Here is a 21,452-nt window from a genome sequence, read left to right on the forward strand (position 1 = left end):
ACCTGTTTGTTGCTTATGCTTTTGATGTCTTATCTAAGAAATGACTTTCTGATTCACTATGAAATTTATGCCTCATTTTCTTCTAACAGTTTTATAGTTTTAGCTTTTAGGTTTAGGTTTTTGATGTATTTAAGTTAATTTTTATAAATGATGTGAAGCAGTGATCTAAGTTTTATTCTTCTGTATATGGATATTAACTGACCAACCACCATTTGTTGACAAGATTACTCTATCCCCACTGAAGGCTTTCATACACTTGTCCAAAGTCAATGGACTATAAATGAGGAATCTCAATTCTCTTCAGTGATCTATTTGTCCATCCTCATACCAATACTTCACTATCTGTATTACTGTTGCTTTGTAGGAGGTTTTGAAATCAGGAAGTGGGAGTCTTCCAATTTTGTTCTTCATTTTTAGAAATGATTTGGCTGACCTGGGTCCTTTGCATTTCTGTGTGAGTTTTAGAATCAACTTATCCATCTCTGCAAAAAAAAAGTCAGCTGGAATTCTGAGGCATTACATCAGATCTATAGATTAATATGCAAAGTACTGTCATCAGAAAACATTAGGACTTCCAATCCTTACACTAGAAGTTTTTCCATTTATTTGTCTTCTTTAATTTCTTTCAATGATGCTTTATAGTTTGGGGTGTATGTCTTATATTTCTTTTTGGTAAATTTATTAAATATTTTATTCTTTTTAATGCTATTATAAATGAATGTTTTATTAATTTACTTTAGTACTGTTCACTGCAAGTATATAAAAATACAACTGACTTGAGGTGCCTATGTGGCTCAGTTGGTTAAACATCTGACTCTTGGTTCAGTTCAAGTCTTGATCTTACTGGTTGTGAGATGGAGCCCAGCTTAGGCTTACATAACACTCTATGTGTTACGAGTTGGTTTGGAGATTCTCTTTCTCTGCCTGTCCCCCAACTCGTGTGTGTGCAATCTCTCTCAAAAAAATAAATTAAAAAAAAAAGAAAAAAAGAAATACAAGTGTTTTATATATAATGACCTAGTATTCCAAACATTCTAAACTTGTTTACTAATTAATAATCTTTGGTGGATTCCTTAAGGTTTTAAATATATATGATCATGCCATCTCTAAACAGGAACAGCTTTACTTGTTCTTTACCAATGTGGATATTTTTTATTTCTTTTTATTACCTAAGGGCCTACTTAGAACCTCCATACAAGGTTGAATAGAAATGACAAGAACAGACATTTTTATCTTTTTCCTGATCTTAAGGGAAAAGTTTTCAGTCTTTCACCATTAAGTCTGATGTTAGCGGTGGGTTTTTATAAATGTTCTTTTGTTTTGTTTTGATAAATGTTCTTTACCAAGATAAGGAAGCTCCCTTCTGTTAAGTTTGCTGAGTGTTTTCTATCATAAAGGGGTGTTGCATTATTGCCAAAGGCTTTTCTTGCATCGATTGAGATGATCATGTGCTTCTTGTCCTTTACTCTATTAACACTGTACTGTATCAATTTTCATACATTAAACCAACCTTGCATTCCTGGGATAAATCCCACTTGGTCATGGAGTACAATCCTTTTAATATGCTACTGAATTCGGCTTTCTAGTATTTCATTGAAGATTTTTTTGTCTATTCATAAGCAATACTAGTCTATTAATTTCCAATTCTTGTGATGTCTTTGTCTGGTTTTGTTATTAGGCTAATCCTGGTCTTATAGCATGAGTTAGGAAGTTTTCCCATCTCTTCAATTTTTTTTGGAAGTTTGTAAAAGATTTGTATTCAATCTTCTTTAAAAAAGTTTGGCAGAATTCACTAGTGAAGCTACCTGGGCCTAGAATTTTCTTTGTGAGCACGTTTTTTGTTTGGGGTCTTTTTTTTTTTTTTTTAAGATTTTATTCATTTATTTGATAGACAGAACACAAGCAGGGGGAGCAGCAGGCGGAGAGAGAAGGAGAAGCAGGACTCTGGGATCATGATCTGAGATGAATGCAGACACTTAACTCACTGAACCACCCAGGCAACCCTAGGTTTTTGTTTTTGCTTTTTTTGTTTTTGGGGTTTTTTTAAGTTTATTTTTTTAATTATTACAGATTTTATTTATTTATTTGACAGAGAGAGATCACAAGTAGGCAGAGAGGCAGGCAGAGAGAGGGTGGGGGGAAGCAGGCTCTCTGCTGAGCAGAGAGCCGAATGCAGGGCTCAATCCCAGCAACCTGAGATCATGACCTGAGCCAAAGGCAGAGGCTTAGCCCACTGAGCCACCCAGGCACCCCACTGTTGTTGTTGTTGTTGTTGTTTTTAAATTACTATTTCAATCTCTTTACTTGTTATAGGTTTGTTTTCATTTTCTAGTTCTCCTTGAGTCAGTTTTTGGTAGTCTGTGTCTTTCTAGGAACGAGCCGGTCTCATTTAGATCATTTAATTTGTTGCTATACAATTGTATGTAGCATGCCCTCACAATCTTTTTTCCCCTCAGCAAATGCAGCTTCCAAAGGTATTTAATACATGTTCCAGATATAGACTATAGATCTAATTTTTATCACAGTGAAAAGTTCCTTCTTTGGTTCAAGAAGCCACTTATGAGAAAACAGAGTTCTGCTGTCTTACTACACATCTACCACATGGAATACCATACAATTATTTCTAAAATGGTGTTTTCTAAGAGGAAGCTAGTGAATTTTTTAAAAATCCTTTTCATTTCTGTAAAGTTGGTATTAATATTCCCCTTTGTGTTCCTAATGTTAGGAATTTGAATATTCTCTCTTTTTTTTTTTTGGTCAGTCCAGCTAAAGTTTTATTAATTTTGTTGACATTTTTCAAAGAACCAACTTTGGTTTCACTGATTTTATCTGTGATTTTATCTATTCTGTTTCACTTATTTCTGCTCTAAACTTTTTTTTTTTTTTTAATTTTATTTATTTGACACAGAGAGATCACAAGTAGGCAGAGAATGAGGGGGGAGCAGGCTCACCACTGAGCAGAAAGCCCGATATGGGGCTCAATCCCAGGATCCCAACATCACAACCCAAGCGAAAGGCAGAGGCTTAACCCACGGAACCACCCAGGCACCCCATTTCTGCTCTAAACTTTATTAGTTCTTTTCCTTACTATAGGTTATTTGCTTTTCTTTTTCTAGAGCTTATGTATACATTGTCATTTCTTAGACCTTTTCTTTTTTAAATATAAACATTACAGCTATAAACTTCTCAGTAAGCACTGTTTAAGCTGCAACTCATATCATTTTGATAAATTGTGTTTCATTTCAGTCATCTCAAAGTATTTTCTAAACACTCCCCTATCATTTTCTCTTTGACATTGGTTACTTTTGAATGTGTTTAATTTCCACACATTTGTGAATTTTTGAAATTTTCTAAATTCACTCCATTATGGTCAGAAAGATTACTCTGTATGATTTCAGTAGCTCTAAAGACTTGTCTTATAGACTATTACATGATCTAACCTAGAGCACATACCAGATGCACTTGAGCAGTCTATTATTATTAGGTGAGGATACCAGATATATGTGTTAGGTCTAGTTAACTTACAGTATTGTCAGAATCTTCTATTTCCTTGTTGATCTTACACCTAGTTATTCTCCCCATGACTGAAAGTGAGGTATTAAAGTCCTGAATTATTACTGTTAATCTATTCAACAGTTAATACTGTTGATCTACTATTGATTCGATTCTAACAGATTTTGCTTCATGGCTAATTCTAGGGCTCTGTTGTTGGGTGCATAAATGTTTATAATAGTTATGTCTTAGTGACTGGGACGCCTGAGTGGCTCAGTTGGTTGGGTGTCTGTCTTTGGCTCAGGTCATGATCCCAGGTCCTGGGACTAAGTCCTGCATCGGGCTCCTTGCTCAGCAGGGAGACTGTTTCTCCCTCTGCCTGCTACTACCCCTGCTTGTGTTGTGTGTGTTTCCCTCTCTTACTCTCTGACAAATAAATAAATAATGAAAAAACCCTTAAAATATATATAATAGTTATATCTTATTGACGAATTGACACTTTTATCATTATAAAGTGTCCTTTAAAATAACAATTAACAATTTTTGTCTTATAGTTATACTAAAAATTTTTTAAAGAAAGAAATTAAAGTTCTGAATAAAGAGAAATACATTACCTGTTGGATTCTTAATTACACAGCTAGTAGCTCCATGAAGATCAGCATGTACATAAATGTCCCCTTAAAAACAAATGAGAAATAATACTTTAAGTCCTGCTTCTTTTTTTTTTTTTAATGGGTTTAATGGGTTCAAAATCCAAAGGGTATAAGAGGGCCTATAAAGAAAAGTTCATTTCCCACCCCTAGGAGAGCTCTCACAGGCTTCCTTATAGGAAAGCAATGCTAATATGATAGATTACAAAAATGGTCAGTTCCTCTCTCCTCTGCTATCCATACCTCTTTGCTCTGTGACCCTGAAGCTTCTCTTCAAGAGGTGGAGTCACTTCCCCATCCCTTGTGTCTGGGTCTGTCCCATGATCTGCCTTGGCGGAATGTGGCCTTGGGACCAAGTGCCAATTCTCAGCCTAGCACTTAATAGTCCTTGTGTGTTTCCTATTTTTCTCACAAACTTGCTGAGTTACCATGTAAGCCAATCTAGACTAGAGGGTGAGAGACACATGGAGATGAGTTATCTTAGCAAATGTAAAGGTCCTGAGGACCATGGATGTTTGACATATATGAAGAGGAGTCAGAAGGCCAGACCACTAAGGCCAGAGTGGTAAGAAATGAGGCTGGAGAAGAAGCCAGAAGGTTTGTAAGCCACAATGATGGTTTCAAGTTATATTCTAAGTATTTGATACCAATGAATAACCAAATGAACAAACAAATGCAAAAGTCAGATCTTTCCTCTTTTTTTAAGGGAAAAAGAAAGTGCACAGTTCCTAAAAGGTAAAATGAGCAGCCACTGTTTGCCATGACAGTTTGTCTGGGATTTGAAATTCAAAGAGGAAAACTCATAGTGCTCCAAGAAAGGCTCAGCTCCCAATTAATAGAGCTACAGAAAACAAGAGACCAAGCCCTAAGCCCCATGTAATCACCTGATCCCTGTTTCTTCCGTTTCTGGTTTGGGATCTTCAGTGGACATCGAATTAGTTCTGATTATTGATTTCAGACACCCCACACTGAGGGTTCAACCACAGTGAGGTGGTGGTTATCAGCCAACAAAAATAAATGAGAAGCCTTACACTACAGGGCTTAAGTCCTGTTTCTAAATGTGAAAAAAAAAAAGTCAAGAACTTCAGCACTAAAAAAATCAAGCCTTTAAAATTTTGATGTACAATAATTCAGGAGGACTGAAAGCTATTTTGTTAATGCAGCAGGGAATCAAAAGTCCAATACTGGGGCACCTGGGTGGTTCAGTGGGTTAAACCTCTGCCTTCAGCTCAGGTCATGATCTCAGGGTCCTGAGATTGAGTCCTGTGTGGGCTCTCTGCTCAGTAGGGAGCCTGCTTCTCTGCCCCCGCCCGCTTTTCCGCCTGTTTGTGATCTTTGTCAAATAAATAAAATCTTCAAAAAAAAAAAAAAAAAGTCCAATACTACAGATTAGCTCAGCACTACTACTTTAGGACTATTCACTTAAAATGAGAATCTCATTTTAAGATTCTCATTTTAAGTGTCAAAACACATATTCAACAAACATAAGCCACCACAATGAAACTCTATCAATTAAACCTGTCAGGCAAAGGAGTAGAAGATGAAAACCTGTTCTCATACTGAGATAACTGATCCAATTACTTAGGAGAAAATTCTTTAAAATTTTAATCATACTTACCTGTTGTCAAATATCTTTTCACAATCATTTCATTCTGTTGCTGATCTCGTCCACCTATAATTAGATAGTTCTCTGAGCTAATGAACCACAGAAATTTCTCAAACCTATCAAATTGAAAGAAAAAAAGTTAACATTCTTTCCCTTTATAGTCACCTGAATTCACATCCTTTTCTCAAACAAACAAAAAAAACCCAGTGAAGCTATCCTACCTTCATATGTTAAGACTGATAATTTAATTTTTTTTAATTTGATGATTTAATTTCTTAAAGCATCAAACTGAATTTTTATTGAAATCTTGCAATACAAATTACCTTAGGATATTCTTTAGAAGGTAATTAAATTCTATGTTTAATTTTTTTTTAAGATTTTATTTACTTATGACAGAGATAGTGAGAGAGGGAACACAAGTATGGGGGAGGGGAGAGGAGAAGCAGGCTCCCCGCTGGGCACGGAGCCTCATATATGGGGCTCAATCCCAGGATGCTGGGATCCTGACCTGAGCCAAATGCAGACGCTTAACAAGTGAGCCACCCAGGTGTCCAAATTCTATGTTTAAAAAAAGTATGTTCTCTCCTTATCTCACTTGCAAACAGATCCTTCTTAAACTTAAGGATGACTTAACGATGAGTTACATAAAGCAAAAGCATAAAACGTCACATGGTCCCTAGGTTTATCTTTCTTCCAATGGGGCACTGGCTAGGTTTTGGGGCTATTGGTAAAAAAGAAAAGTTTTTCCATCCTGTCTTCAACTGAATGTTTACAGACATGATATTCTTTACACTTATAGAGCAAAAATTACCTTTAGAAATATAAAATTATAACTTCTCTCAACAAAGTAATTTGGGTTTTCATGATTAATATGTACCATCATGATAAAAAGTAAAGATTGTATACTTGCTTGGCATTTAGAAAATGACATAAAATAGAGATGAACAGAAATATTTCCTATATTACACCTGACCACCAAGATAATAATCTTTATGACTTAATCTACAATTTAAAAACTTCTGGTTAAAAATGATAGATTAAGCACAGGCATTACACTAAACTCCTTTATATGTCCCAATATTATTCCCGTCTTCTAATTTGATTTTTTATTGATACATATACACAGTTTAGAAATTTTTAAAATTATACAAAAAGGTATAGAGAGATCCTGCATCCACCTTCAGTTCCTATTACCACTATCAAACAGTAATCCATTGTTATTAGCTTTCTGTGTATGCCTCCCTGGAGTTTCCTTATACATACAAAAGCTAAAATAAAATGCTATTCTAAACCTTTTCTTTTGGACACAACACAAACTATTCTGAAAATACTTTCTTTTTTCATTTAAAAATATCTTCTTAAAAAAAATAAAAATTTAAATATAAATAAATAAATATATATATATATGTCTTCTTGGGGCACCTGGCTGGCTCAGCTGGTGAAGCATGTGACTCTTAATCTCAGGTTTGTGGGTCTGAGCCCCATGTTAGGTGTAGGGATTACCTAAAAATATAGTCTTAAAAAAAAAAAAAGTCTTCACTGCTGAATGTATGTACTATACTTATTTAACAACTGCCTTATTGATGGTAAAGAGGTTTCTAAAATGACATAAACCCACAAGGACAGAAAATGAGAATCATAAATATGTAAAAATTTTGTAATTATCTTAGTAAAGGAGCATATAACTAAAAGGGGAAAAAAAATCAAAAGGAGGGAAAAAGACAAAAAAGAGTAAAGAAAAATTGGGACAAATAGAAAGCAAACAGTAAAATGGTTAGACTTAAACCCATATATATCAGAAATTACATTAAATGTAAATGTAGTCAATTCTCCATGTAAAATGCAGACTGGAAAATAATATATACAGCTTTAAAATATAAAAAGGTTGAAATATAATGATGGAAAAAGATAAATCCTGCAAACACTAACCAAAATAAAGTTGATTTAGTTTTAATATCTCTCACAGAAGAAAAAAAGAAGTTACAAGTTAGAAGAACATTTGATTACAGTTAACAAAAGGCTCAATTTACTGGACAGATAACAGCTCTATATTTTTATCACCTTATAAAGCAAAAACTAGCAGAAGTAAAAGGAGAAACAAATGCACAATTACGTGATTCTTAACACAACTCTCAGTAATTGAGAAAACAATAATTAAAAAAAGAATTAGTACAGATTCCAAAGATTTGATTAATGAATGTGACCTAACTGATATTTAGAGAAATACATTTAACAACTATAGAACATTCTTCTCAACTACTTATGAAACATTTGTAAATAAAGTACACTCCAAATATGTTGGACCATAAAGCAAGCTTCAATAACAAATGTCAAAGGGTTGAGTTAACTCAGAATACCATCAATGAACATTATGCAACTTAAGTTAGAAATCAATGGCAAAAAGAGAACCAAAAGAGCTCCATAGGTTCGAAAATTAATAAACGTAACTCTAATTAACACATGGGTAAAGAAATCACAATGTAAATTAGAACATATTTTCACATGAAAGACAATGAAAATACAATACGGAATATAGTTAAAGCCAAGCTCAGAGGGAAATTTACTGCCTGAAATATGTATTAGAAAAGATAAGAGTCTGGGAGAACAAAAAAATCAATGAACTAAGTTTCCATCTCAAGAAATCAGAAAGGGAAATGCAAATGAAACCTGAAGGAAGGTAGAAAGAGGAAAATAATAAAATAGAGAGCACATATATAATAGTGGAGATCAACAGTCAAAACTTGTTCTTGAAAGGTATTAATACAACTGAAAATCCTCTGGCCAGACTAACCAAGAAAAAGAGACGGGACAATGACAATTATCATAAATGACAAAGGAAGGTATTAAAGACTATACAGATGTTAACAGGTTAGCAGAACATCAAAACTTTAGGCCAGTACATTCCAAACTGTAGAAATAGACAAAGTCTTGGGAAAATACTACTAACCAAAATCAAACAATCTGAGAAGTACTAAAGAATTTTAATCTGTAGTGAAAAAGTTTCCCAAAAAGAAAACTTCAAGACTACTCAGCCTCACAGGTGGAATTTTGTCAAATAACCCAGGACAACTGATAAAGGAACACTTCCCAGAGGCATCTAAGTGGCTCTGTCAGTTAAGTATCTGCCTTCAGCTTAGGTCATAATCTCCAGGTCCTGGGATGGAGTCCCACATTGGGCTCTCTGCTCAGCAGGGAGTCTGCTTCTCTCTCTCTCTCTCTCTCTCTCTCGCCCTCTTTGCCACTCCCCCCCCCCCGTTCATTCTCCCCCCACCTCGCTCTCAAATAAATAAAATCTTAAAAAAAATAAAGGAACACTTCCCAATCTGTTTTATGAAGTAATATTACCTTGAGACCAATACCTAAGAAAAACATGAGATGTGAAAATTACAGGTCTATTCTATTCATCAACAGGGATGTGAGGAAAAGAAAAGAGAAAGAGAGAAGAAAAATGCAACAGCATACCGAGAAATGGAAAAACGACTGGATTTAAGGACCTGAAATCTAGGCTGACAATGGAAAAAGCAAAGAAACAAGTCACTGTGTAACCCATAAAAAGCTTAAAATAGCAGTACATGGTACTGTTAGACATAGGGTTTAAGATGGGGTTAAAAACAGGAAAACTGGCCAAAAATCTGATCAAGAAGCAGTTACTTCCCTAGATCTTTTTTTCAGCTCTGAACATGGTAGTAAGCTGTATCTTCCATATCCTAACAGAAGGCCAGAATTCTCTATAAAGTGTACAAAGAGTATCTCTGAATTAGGGGAAAAGTGGCATAGTTGCTAAGTAGAGGTAACATAAATAAAAGAGGGCAATTAAGTGAATGTATGAATTACGGGATACTAAACTTCCCCAATCTATTCCCACTGGGCGTCCAAAATTATGACAGCCAGGTCTTCACTATGCAAGCAGGGTAAAAAGTCTTTCCTGAAAATTGAGACCAGTCAAAAAGCTAAAGACACTGAGAGTTCCACACAACATGGCCCATGTACATCATTTTATAAGCCCAGCCACCCAGAGAGAACTTCCAATCAGCATTTTAATAGTCTAGTAAAAATGTGAACAGACAATAATGTAAATAGACAATTCAGAATTACCAGACATTAATAAAAGTCTTTAACAAAAGTTGAAGACAAACCCAACAAATTAAAACAAAACAAAACAAAACAAAACCCAAACCAAAAACCTTAGAGAAGACCTGCAAGAAAAGAATACTTTTAAATAAAATTAATATATCAAAACTATTCTCAGTATTAAGAAAGTGAAGAAGGAAGTTTTAAAAGATTTACAAAAAAAAAATAGATTAAAATAAAAACTTGACAGGAAGGAATAAAACATTTAAAAATTCAGGGGAAGAACTGAAAGATACAGAAATCTCTCAGAATAAAGAACAAAACGATAAACAGTCGAAAAACAGAAAATGCAAGAAAACTGGAGGACCATCCAAGGAGTTCCATATTTAATAAATAAGACTTCCAGACAAAAAGAAAAAAAATAACAAAACAAAAAGGAAAACACAATCTACAGTGCTAAGAAATATTTCCAGAAAATTTCTCAGAACTGAAAGTTTCTAAATTAAAAAGTGTCACAGAGAATCTAGCATAATGGATTAAAATATCTTCACCAACCTGTACCATTATGAAATTTTAGAAAACAGAGAAAAAAGATCTACAAGTTTACAGAAAGACAAAAACTAAGTTTTTTTTTGTTTGTTTGTTTTTTGCATTTTGGGTTTGGTTTCTTTCTGAGCATTAAAAAAAACACAAATTTTCAATAAAGTAGTATCAAAATGACATCAGACTTTTGAAGGTCAAATCTGAAAGTTAACACAATAAACAATAACTTTAAAAGTCTGAAGAAAACATTTTCAAACCAGAATATACACCCAGCCAAAAAAATAATTTTTTTTATATATATAGAAGACCTCAAAAATTTTACATCTTATACCCCCTTCTCATGTAGCCTCTAGAACACATATTCCATCAGTGAAGAAAAAGGAATTATGAGATGCAGGACAGAGAATCCAAAACAGAGAGGGGTAAAGAGAATTTCCAGGTTAAGAATAAAAGATCTTAAGATGTTAAGAGTAACTGATCTAGAACAAAGTAGGTCAAAAAGCTCATGAGAGATTTCTGCAAGATGATGCTGATAGAATTCCAATGTGCCTGAACACACTTGGAAGAGAAAGGTAAATGAAACAGTAATTTTTACCTTTAGGGGAGACAAAAAGCTGAGCAGGGAAAGAAAAGAAAAAATGTCATATGACTCAGCTGTAACTGCAACTAAAATATTAATATAATATTAATGCTGAATATCAACTGTGGCAAATTAGGCTATACCTTTACTAGGAGGCTGAGTGGTGTGTATGTGTGTGATGCAACACAAGCGGAAAGAAAAAATCTTCATCTTATACAGTGGAAGTCATTAATAGAGTATAAAACTGAAAAATTAAGAAGCAGCAATATAAACATATTACTAAGAGAAAGGGAGGGATATACCAAAAGTAATCAGCTGAAAGAGCTAACAATAGTTTCTATAGAGAGGAGGCAACAGGAGTAGGGGTAAAATGTTGCAGGGCTACTGGTTTTTGCAACAAGCTTTATAGAACTGCTTGATTTTCTAAACAATGTGCATGTATAATTTTAATAAAAACAAAAAACTATATTTTTAAAAGGTTAAACACTTACCAATACACTTTTCTCGCTTTCTGAATAGAGGTAACTGTCTGGACTTCTTTTAAGGTTTGCTTTGTTTTCTTTTCTGCTGATTTGAATGCCTATTTATAAGAAGAGAGTTTTTAAATAATTTGTTAAAAATTTTTGTTAAGAACATATTTAAATAACAGCAAGTAAGGAGCTCCTGGGTGGCTCAGTTGGGTAAGCATCTGACTCTTAATTTCAGCTCAGGTCATGATCTCAGGGTTGTGAGCTCAAGTCCCGCACTGGGTTCAGCATTGAGCATGGAGCCTGCTTGATTCTCTCTCCCTCTCTCTCTGCTCCTCTCCCCACCCCCCACCGCAGCCACATGCACAGGAACATATGCATTCTCTCTCTCTCTCTCAAAAATAAATAGATAGATAGATAGATAGATAAATTAAATAACATATATATATATATGTTATATATATACAAAACACCAATAAATGACAGGGCAAGAAATCACTTTTAAATGTCACAAAATGGCACTATTTACACACACATCCCATACACACATGAAAGCAGATTTTTTTGTCTTAAATATTAAAATAGGGCGCCTGGTTGGCTCAGTGGGTTAAGCCGCTGCCTTCGGCTCAGGTCATGATCTCAGGGTCCTGGGATCGAGTCCCGCATCAGGCTCTCTGCTCAGCAGGGAGCCTGCTTCCTCCTCTCTCTCTGCCTGCCTCTCTGCCTACTTGTAATCTCTCCCTGTCAAATAAATAATAAAATAAAATCTTTAAAAAAAAAAAAATTAAAATAATTTAAGTCAAAGATTTGCCACATACAAATATTTGCTCAAGACCTACAAATTACAGAAAGTATCATTTGTTTACCAGATATTGAGTATCTACCATGTAATAAATAGGTTCTGGACTTGGTGCTGAGACACACAAGTGAACAAGACAAAGTTCTCACTACCACCCCACCAGGGGTCTAGGGAAGATACAAATATAAAATACATAATTATTCAAATAAAACATAGGTTAATCACTTCTAGGGATGCTGTGAGAGTAAACAAGGGAAACTAATTTATAACTGCTTAGGTCAAACAAGGTACTTCTGAGAAAATGGCATTTGGGCTGAAGCCTGAAAGGTTAATAGAACTATCAAGGCAAAAATAGGAAGAAGAGCACTGTAAGCAAAAAAAGAAAAGGCCAGCTTGACCAGAAAGTAGTGCTCAAGGTAAAAATGTCAAGAAATGAGGCTGGAGAGGCAAACAGAGGGCCAAGTCATGAAGGCCACTCATTTAACAGATATTAATGTTACTATGTTCCAGGCAATATTCCAGGGGCTGGGACAACGTAATGAGTAAAACAAAGATCCTACTTTCATACAACCTGTATTCTAGAGGGAAGACAAAAAAACATATGCTGGGAGGGTTTTTTGTTGTTGTTTTTTCTTAAGATTATTTATTTGACAGAGAGAGACACAGCAAGAAGGGAAACTCAAGCAGGGGGAGCGGGCGAGGGAGAAGCAGGCTTCCTGCTGAGTAGGGGGCCTGATGCGGGGCTCAATCCCAGGACTCTGGGATCATGACCTGAGCTGAAGGCAGATGCTTAACAACTGAGACACCCAGGGTCCCTGGAAGGGGTGTTTTTTAAGAAGAAAAATAAAGCAGAGAGGGAGTGATTGAGGACAGTACTACTTTTAGTAGTAGTGGTCAAGAAAGGTCTCATCAAGTCTCATTTTAGAAAACATGCCAATGAATGGAGGGATCAAACCATGGAAATTCTGAGGGAAGAACATTCTCAAAAGAAAGAGCAGCAAGCACATATGCCCTGAGAAGGCAGCGTGGATCACTGTTGCAGGGACAGCTAAGTTCCCAGTGTAGCTGGAAAGAGTGTAGCAAAAGGAGTACAGGTGATTAGATGGGAGGGGAACAGATCATGTAGGGCCTTTAGGACAGAAGGGCTTTGAACGGTCTTGTTTTGTCTTGTTTTTATTTGAGAGAGTGGCCAAGGGGTGAGGGCGGACAGCAGTAGGAGAGGGAGAGAGAAACCCAAGCGAACTCCAGGCTGAGCACAGAGCCTGACATAGGGTTCGATCTCACAACTCTAAGATCATGACCTGAGCCCAAACCAGGAGTCTGATGCTTAACAGACTATACCACCCAGGCACCCCTGAACTGTCTTAAGTAAGATGGGAAGCAACTGGCTTTTGAACAGACAGAAATAATTTTAAAAAGATCACTATGGCTGCTGTGTGAGGAACAAACTACAGGGGGAGAAGGGTAGAATGAGAGAGACCCAGGAAGAGGCTATTATTAAAGACCATGTGAACAGAGATGATGGGGGCCTGGACTAATTAGTGGCCAGATTCTGGTTACACCCTTTAAGAAAAGCTACACGGATATGCTGATGAGGGAATGGATATGGTTTATGAGCAAAGGGTCTAGGATGAGTCCAACATTTTTAAGCCAAGTAAAGGGAAAAAAGAAAGCTCTATTTACTGAGACAGGATAGACTGGGAAGGAGGTTTGGGGAAGAAAATAAATACTGGAAATACACATATTTAAAGCAAAATCAAATTTGAAAGATATTTCTGAATTAGAAAACCTCATTTAAATAGAAGAAATAATTAGGGCCATTAAGTTAAAGCAGAGAAAAACAATTCACATTCACTCTAAGAAATACTAAGTACCTTTTCAGCAGCTTCAACGGTCTTTTGTGTTTTCTTAGCAGCATACCTCTTGTGATCATAGTATCTAGAAAAATATATTTCTCTTAATTTTAAGTAAAATCTTTATTCTTTAGCTTTCTATTTATTTTATCTTATTTTAGATTCTCAAATCACACGAAACAAGTTTTGTGCATTACCCATCTTTATTTTATATAAATAAAAACAAAGTTGTATAACGCAAAAAATAAGATCTGAAAGTGTTTTCACCCAAAAGCACATACATACACAACATACATACATATATTATCCTTAATATCCTAAATGATTTGTTGAGTAGTATTTTACCTACAATTCATACTTATATTTAACACTTACTTTTTGGCATTGGCATATGCCGACAAGCTGAGATCAACATCAACAAGTAATGGCCTATTTTTCTGAGGCTTCTGCAGCTGTTTATTCTTCTGCTTTTTCTTTTTTCCTTTTGGTGGTTCAGTTTCATTTTTTTCAACACTGATGTCACCATCAACATCGTCATCTTCCTCCTCTGATAATAAGTATGGATTTCTATTAAAAATATTCAATAGTATTTCACTAATGTCAATGACATCACTTTGTTTTCAAGTTTTTTTTCCTCAATTACATTATAGATGGTTTACAATATTTAAATAAGTGCATTTGGCGGGGGGACACTAAGTGGCACAGTCAGTTAAGTGCCTAACTGTTGGTTTTGGCTCAGGTCATGATCTCAGGGTCATGATACTGAGCCCTGTGATGGGCTCTACACTCAGCATGGAGGCTGCTTCGGATTCCCTCTCTCCCCTTCTCCGTCCAACCCCACGTGTGTTCATGCACACGCTCACACTCTCTCACTCTCTAAATAAAATCTTTTAAAAAATTAAATAGGTGTCTCATCTCAATGTAAATTGTTTTTCCTTTATCTTTGAGGAAAAATTTCCAAATAAAAGAGAAAAAAATTTTAAATGAATACAGTGAACACTTAAAAAGCAAACTGAAAACAAACATGAACTGCTTAACTAAGAATCAAACTTACCTCAGTAGCATTGTTACATGATTTGTTTGTAGTTTTAATTCTTTAATTGCATTTGCAACTGGGTCTCCTTGAGCTTGGGCTTCTTTCACAATTAACCCAATTTCTGTCCAATCTATCTGGTTGGCTAAAGCACTTCGAACAACCTGAATGGCTCTGTCAACTATTTGTAGATTCATTTCTATGAGCTCTCCTTTAAGTTTGTCTATTTCCTTAAGAAATAAACAAAAATGTTTACTATAATGCCAGTTAAAGTAACCATTTTTTCAGTTTTTAATTCCACTTAGTTAACACACAGTGTTGTATTTAAAGTCATCATTTTTTTTAAAGTTACCATTTTTGAAAACTGAAAAAGCTAAACATAATACCTGAGCCTGCTGAAGAGCTTCTAATCGGTTTTCATGATCCTTTCGGACATTATCTAATTTCTTCAATGCTTGTTTTTCCTTTTGTAGACAAAACAGATTTTTAAAAATTAGATTTCTCGTGCCTTTTGTACCTTTTCTCTCTTCTGTCCTGAAACTCGCTATCCCACCTCCACTTCAGCCCCCTAAATATTGTCACCTTGCTAGCGAAGGTTCTTATAACCCACCTCCCAGGTCTATCCTACCCCAAAGTGTTTCAAGCTCTCAAATTACCTCTCCTGACTACCCACTTCCCCTTCCCTATATAAGAAGGTATTTTGATTACTGGTAACACTGTATGTAATATATGCCCCTAATGCCCTTGCATTATTCAAGGCAAAATTCAAGACACTGTCTTCCTAACACATAAAAGTGAAGTTTTGGGGAAATGCATTCTTAAAGAACATTAATTACCAAAATAGCTTCTTTTTATTTTATTGCCCCTTTAATTTTCTCATCATCATCTCTACAGAGTACTCTTTTTCCTAAATTAATGCCACAAAGGCTCATGGTAGTTCATTTTATCATGTATCACTTACATTTCAAATTTACTGATTTGGAGCAAGTTTTCTAACACCAGTAATAACATCACCAATTAGTGAATGTTTGAATGTTGAATGTAATATTTTAAAAATTTGAATTGGGACACCTGGGTGGTTCAGTCAGTTAAGCTCTGCCTTTGGCTCAGGTCATGATCTCAGGGTTCTGGGATAGAGTCCTGCATTGGGTTCCTTGCTCAGGAGGGAGCCTGCTTCTCCCTCTGCCTTCTGCTTCCCTGTTTATGCTCGCTCGGTTTCCTGCTCTCCCTGACAAATAAATAAATAAAATCTTTAAAATAAGTTAGTTAAAAATCTGAATTTTAAGAATGGGGACTATAAGTAAAATTTTAAGAAAACATTTTTTAAGAAAAAGGGGGGTGGAGGATACCTGGGTGGCTCAGTCGGTTAAGTATCTGCCTTTGGCTAAGGTCATAGTCCTAGGGTCCTGGGATCAAGTCCCAAATTGGGCCCCTGCTCAGAGGGGAGTTTGCTTCTCCCTCTCCCTCTGCCCCTCCCCCTGCCTGTGCTCTCTCGCTCTCTCTCTGATAAATAAAATCTTTAAAAAAATTTAAAAACACAACAGTGACTATTAGAAGTAAGCAGTGATCACTAAAATAATTCATGGATATTCTGATGCACATAAAAACATGCCATTCAATGGTTCCATGAAATAACTGTACTGGTTCATGTACTGCCACCGTGTGGCGGTAACACTTATTTAATTCATTCAACCCACCTGCTTTGAAATTGTGTTTAATTTTATTCGATAGAGAGAGGGTACAGGGATTCACATAATTTCAAATTTTTGCACACATATTTCAAGACTTTACCTGTTAATATATTTTTTAAGATTTTACTTATTTATTTGACAGAGAGACAGCGAAGGGGGAACAGAGCCAGGGGAGAGGGAGAAGCAGGCTGAGCATGGGGTCTGATTCGGAGCTTGATCCCAGGACTCTGGGATCATGACCTGAGCCGAAGGCAGACACTTAATGACTGAGCCACCCAGGTGTCCCTACTTAATATTTTTGAAAAATCAAATCCCCTTCAAATCAGGAGTGAATGTGGCTAATTTCTGAAGCTGTTCTGCAGCAATGCTCCAAAAATGTGGTCAAATGTGCTGGGGAAACAGTATATTAAACTCTCCTGCAGAGTTAGCCCACTTAGAAAAAAACATTTTAATGATAAATATGATTAAATTGTACAGAAAGGACGTTTTCCTATCTTTTGGCCTATTAAAAAATCTCCTTGGAATAGTATTCCCTTAACAGTAAAGTTTGAGAAGCTTTGGGTTGCTGTAATTATGCAAATTATACTAAGGAATAAATAATGGGCCCACCTTCCCACTGTATTTTGCATTTTGCAGAATATCTGACATACTGATGGAACAAATGAGGGAATGCTTTTCAACAATGAGACCTCCCCTGGACCTTTATCAATAAACCAAGGGATCAGGGCATTCCCATACCACTTCTGAAAGGCTGCCCATTCCTATTATGAAAGCATCATTTACACAGCAAACCACACTAAGGCTAGCTGGTTTAATATAAATGTCTTCAGCAATACCATACCTGTTGTAAAGCTTTTAAATCTATTTTCTGACCTTCTATCTTGGAATAAAATTCATCCACAGCCTTATTAGGAGAAAAAAGAAAAGATAATGACTAGTTTTTTAAAAAACCATGGTCTCTACTTCAACTTACATACATAGAATTTTAGAGTCCATTTTATAACACTACTCAAAGAACTTGAACAGATTCCCAGTAAATGTATCATACAGATAAATAGAATCAACTTAAGTTAAAATCTTTGGTCCTTCATCTTGAAATAAGAGGGCAACAAAACTTTTCAATAGTTTTTACTTGTTGACTGCATTGATTTTTTTAAAAATTTTTTATTTTTTATAAACATATATTTTTATCCCCAGGAGTACTGCATTGATTTTTAATGCCCAGATTCACAGAGACTGTAAACTCCAAAATATTTTCAATTTAGCAATCAAAGCAAGTTGGTATTAATTTAATAACTCATATCGTGCTAACTGGTCAAAAAACAGAATTGGAAAACCCACCTTGTCAAATGATTCAAATTCTATATATGGACATTGTGAATGTTGAGAAAACAAGAAAGGATGAAATTCCTCATACCTGTAAAACATATTTATTATATCATTCAAGAACATTAATAAACATCCAAAGCAAATTGACTCATGCCTACATGCTTACGTGAATATGTCTTCAGTCGGTTTATCTACTTCCAAGCTTGGTTTTATTTCTCTTTTCTGAATGATGTACCCCTACAAAAATTCAATATTAAAACTCTTTCTCTTCATAGTTAACAAAGATTTACTTTCCACGACTGATACAAATTTTATTAATTTAACTTATAAGATTATTCCAGTTTTAAATAATCTGCTGCATTTTTCTACTGATTGTATCAATTCTTAAATGATGTTTCTAGACTAAGTATTATTAAATAATACTGTCTTTTTCATATGGTCAAGAAAAAATAAGGAAGAAAATGAACACTAATGATTTGATAAAATGGTGGGATTATACATGTACACTACACCTTTTTCTTTCCACTTTTAGATGTTCTGCAACTTTGAAACAACCAGAAGCATTTTACTTCCAGTAGAAAGTCTTAGATTCACTTTGTTGGTAAGAAATTTTAATTCATTTAAAAAACTGAGCAAGTATATTTGCACGGAATTTGCACAGAACTTTTTCTGAACTTCTGTTATAAATAAAGTTATACTTCAAATACGGAAGAAAAAGAAGGTATGAGATAATTCAGAGGGTATTTGCCTATTAGGGTGATGTAAAGTAATGGGTAGAAATCAGAGAGGGAGACAAACCAGGAGAGACTCTTAACTGAGGAAAGAAACTGAGGGTTGCTGGAGGGGATGTGGGTCGGGGATGGGGTAAGTGGGGGATGGGCTTTAAGAAGGGCACATGGTGTGATGAGCATTGGGTGTTATACGCAACTAATGAATTACTGAATTCTACACCTGAAACTAATGATGTTCTCTATGTTGGCTAACTGAATGTAAATTAAAAGAAATTTTAAATATAAAAAATAGTGATGTAAAGCATTAATTTTTAAAAAAGCACTAGCAAATTAAAATATGCTTCTCTATCTAAAAATCAACCTAAAAGGATATATTTTCAAATCCCTCAACTTTCCTGGTATACCAGTAATGACTTGACCTAGTACTTTCTACAAAAGAAACAAAAAAAATTATAAAACCAACATGAATTTAAAAAAAACAAAACCTAGAATAACTATATTATAGATGTTGAATTTCCAAGTTACAACAAAACACTTAAAGGTAGTGATCCTTAATGAACCTAAATTCTGAAAATCTAAATAAATAGAATCACAACAATATACAGTAAGTATATGTGGTACTACCTTTCCACTGAAGTTGGTTGTTGTTTTCACATAGTCTTCTGCTTGCTGCAGACAAACAAGTATTTTTTCAATATCTACAGAATAAAAATGGAAAAAAGGAGTGCCAATCAAGTGTCAATTAACAACTATTAAACAACCATGTATAAAACAGAAAAGTGTTGATGGAATAATAAAAAATGTTCGAGAAAAGCAGATACAGTTATTTCATGTTTGTAATCAGTAGATATAATTAAGGACGTGTTTTGGCCAGCTAGTGATTCCAATAGCTTTTTACTGAATCATTTTTCCCCCTCATGATCTTAAGGGTATTCTGTTCATATACTAAATTCCCTTATGTATTTGGGCCTGTCTCTGAATTCTTTATTTTGTATTTCTTCAAAAACTGTTAGATTCTTAATATATTTTAATGAATGAAATGGTTATTCTCCATAACTACTACTATTATTATAATTTTATATTATAATTTATTATTTTATATTATTATATATTATATTATAACTATACTATTATTTTCCAGAGTTTTCCACAACACTTCACATGCTTTTATTCCACAAGAATATCAGATTTGAAACAAAACACTACAATTGCAAAAACAATACCACCTGTTGGCATTTTGATCAGGATTGTACTGAATTCACATTTTAAATACTAAAGCATTCACTAAAACATTTAACTTGTATTTTTTAAAAAATTTTATTTATTATAGAGAGAAAGCATGAGAAGGAAGGAGGTCAGAGGGAGAAGCGGACTCCCTGCTGAGCAGGAAGCCCGATGTGGGACTCTATCCTGAGACCGTGACCTGAGCTGAAGGCAGACACTTAACTGAATGAGTTGCCCAGGCAGCCTTAACTTGTAATTTTAAACATAAAAACATTTACAGTAAAAATTACTATCCCGGGTCGCCTGGGTGGCTCAGTGGGTTAAAGCCTCTGCCTTCAGCTCAGGTCATAATCTCAGGGTCCTGGGATCAAACTCTGCATCAGGCTCTCTGCTCAGCAGGGAGCTTGCTTTCCATCTCTCTCTCTCTCTTTGCCTGCCTCTCTGCCTACTTGTGATCTCTCTCTCTGTGTCAAATAAATAAATAAAATCTTAAAAAAAAAAAAAAAAAGAATCTTAAAAAAAAATACTATCCCTAAACCTTAAGTTATATATACATAATCCCAAAATATAAACATGAAGAAGGGCTTTTTAAAAATTTTACATCAGAATCTGCAGATAAATTTGTCAAAGACCAAGTCTTCCATTTCCCTTGTATTTCCTCTAATTTTTACTATCCTAATCTGGCAATTTAGTTAGGTTCCCTTAAGTAATTACAAAAGCCTAATTCATCATATAGCTACATTACAGTTCTTTCAGAATTAAAATGCATGCATAATGCTATTTCTAAAAGCACTCTAACTTCCTAGTCAGAAGGTGAATAATTCAACTCCTTCAAGCCTGTACCAGAGACTATTGTTTGATAACCACTTCAAATATTTAGGTAGAGGAAGAGAAACTATTCTAAATTTGAAAGGTAATAAGGTAGAGACTGTACTGTGAGTTACTAGGGATAAAGTACCACATTAGGGTGGCACCTGGTTGGCTCAGTCTATTAATCAACTGCCTTCAGCTCAGGTAATGATCCCAGGGCCCTGGGATCAAGCCTGCTCAGTGAGGAGTCTGCTTCTCCCTCTCCCTCTGTACCCATCACGCCCAGCTTGTGTTCTCTCACTCTGTCCAAATAAATAAAATTTTTAAGAAGGATAAAAGTGGGGCACCTGGGTGGCTCAGTCAGTTAACAATCTGCCCTTGGCTCATGTCATGATCCCAGGATCCTGGGATTGAGCCCCACATTGGGCTACCTGTTCAGTGGGAAGCCTACTTCTTCCTCTGCCCCTCCTCCTGCTTGTGCTTTCTCCTTCTCTCAAATAAATAAATAAAATCTCAAAAAGAAAAAAAATAACATGATAAAAGTGCTACATCAGTGTAAGAAGCTGAGAATAC

General features: G+C 35.2%; 1 protein-coding gene across 1 annotated transcript in view; it reads right to left on the reverse strand.

Annotated features, from left to right (window-relative positions):
• Window positions 1–21,452, reverse strand: part of NEMF (nuclear export mediator factor) — a 52,916-nt gene that overhangs the window by 16,588 nt on the left and 14,876 nt on the right. The window contains exons 8-18 of the mRNA XM_004738736.3: window positions 19,470–19,543; window positions 18,281–18,351; window positions 18,127–18,202; window positions 17,627–17,689; window positions 15,481–15,558; window positions 15,116–15,324; window positions 14,437–14,628; window positions 14,083–14,146; window positions 11,434–11,522; window positions 5,761–5,864; window positions 4,107–4,169 (exon numbers count right to left, since the gene is read on the reverse strand). Coding sequence (XP_004738793.2) covers window positions 4,107–4,169; window positions 5,761–5,864; window positions 11,434–11,522; window positions 14,083–14,146; window positions 14,437–14,628; window positions 15,116–15,324; window positions 15,481–15,558; window positions 17,627–17,689; window positions 18,127–18,202; window positions 18,281–18,351; window positions 19,470–19,543 — 1,083 coding nt within the window. The remainder of the gene's footprint in view (window positions 1–4,106; window positions 4,170–5,760; window positions 5,865–11,433; window positions 11,523–14,082; window positions 14,147–14,436; window positions 14,629–15,115; window positions 15,325–15,480; window positions 15,559–17,626; window positions 17,690–18,126; window positions 18,203–18,280; window positions 18,352–19,469; window positions 19,544–21,452) is intronic.

The sequence above is a fragment of the Mustela putorius genome, unplaced genomic scaffold, assembly GCF_011764305.1.
Source record: "Mustela putorius furo isolate JIRA1106 unplaced genomic scaffold, ASM1176430v1.1 tig00000129_pilon_pilon_pilon, whole genome shotgun sequence".
In the NCBI taxonomy this organism is placed as follows: Eukaryota; Metazoa; Chordata; class Mammalia; order Carnivora; family Mustelidae; genus Mustela; species Mustela putorius.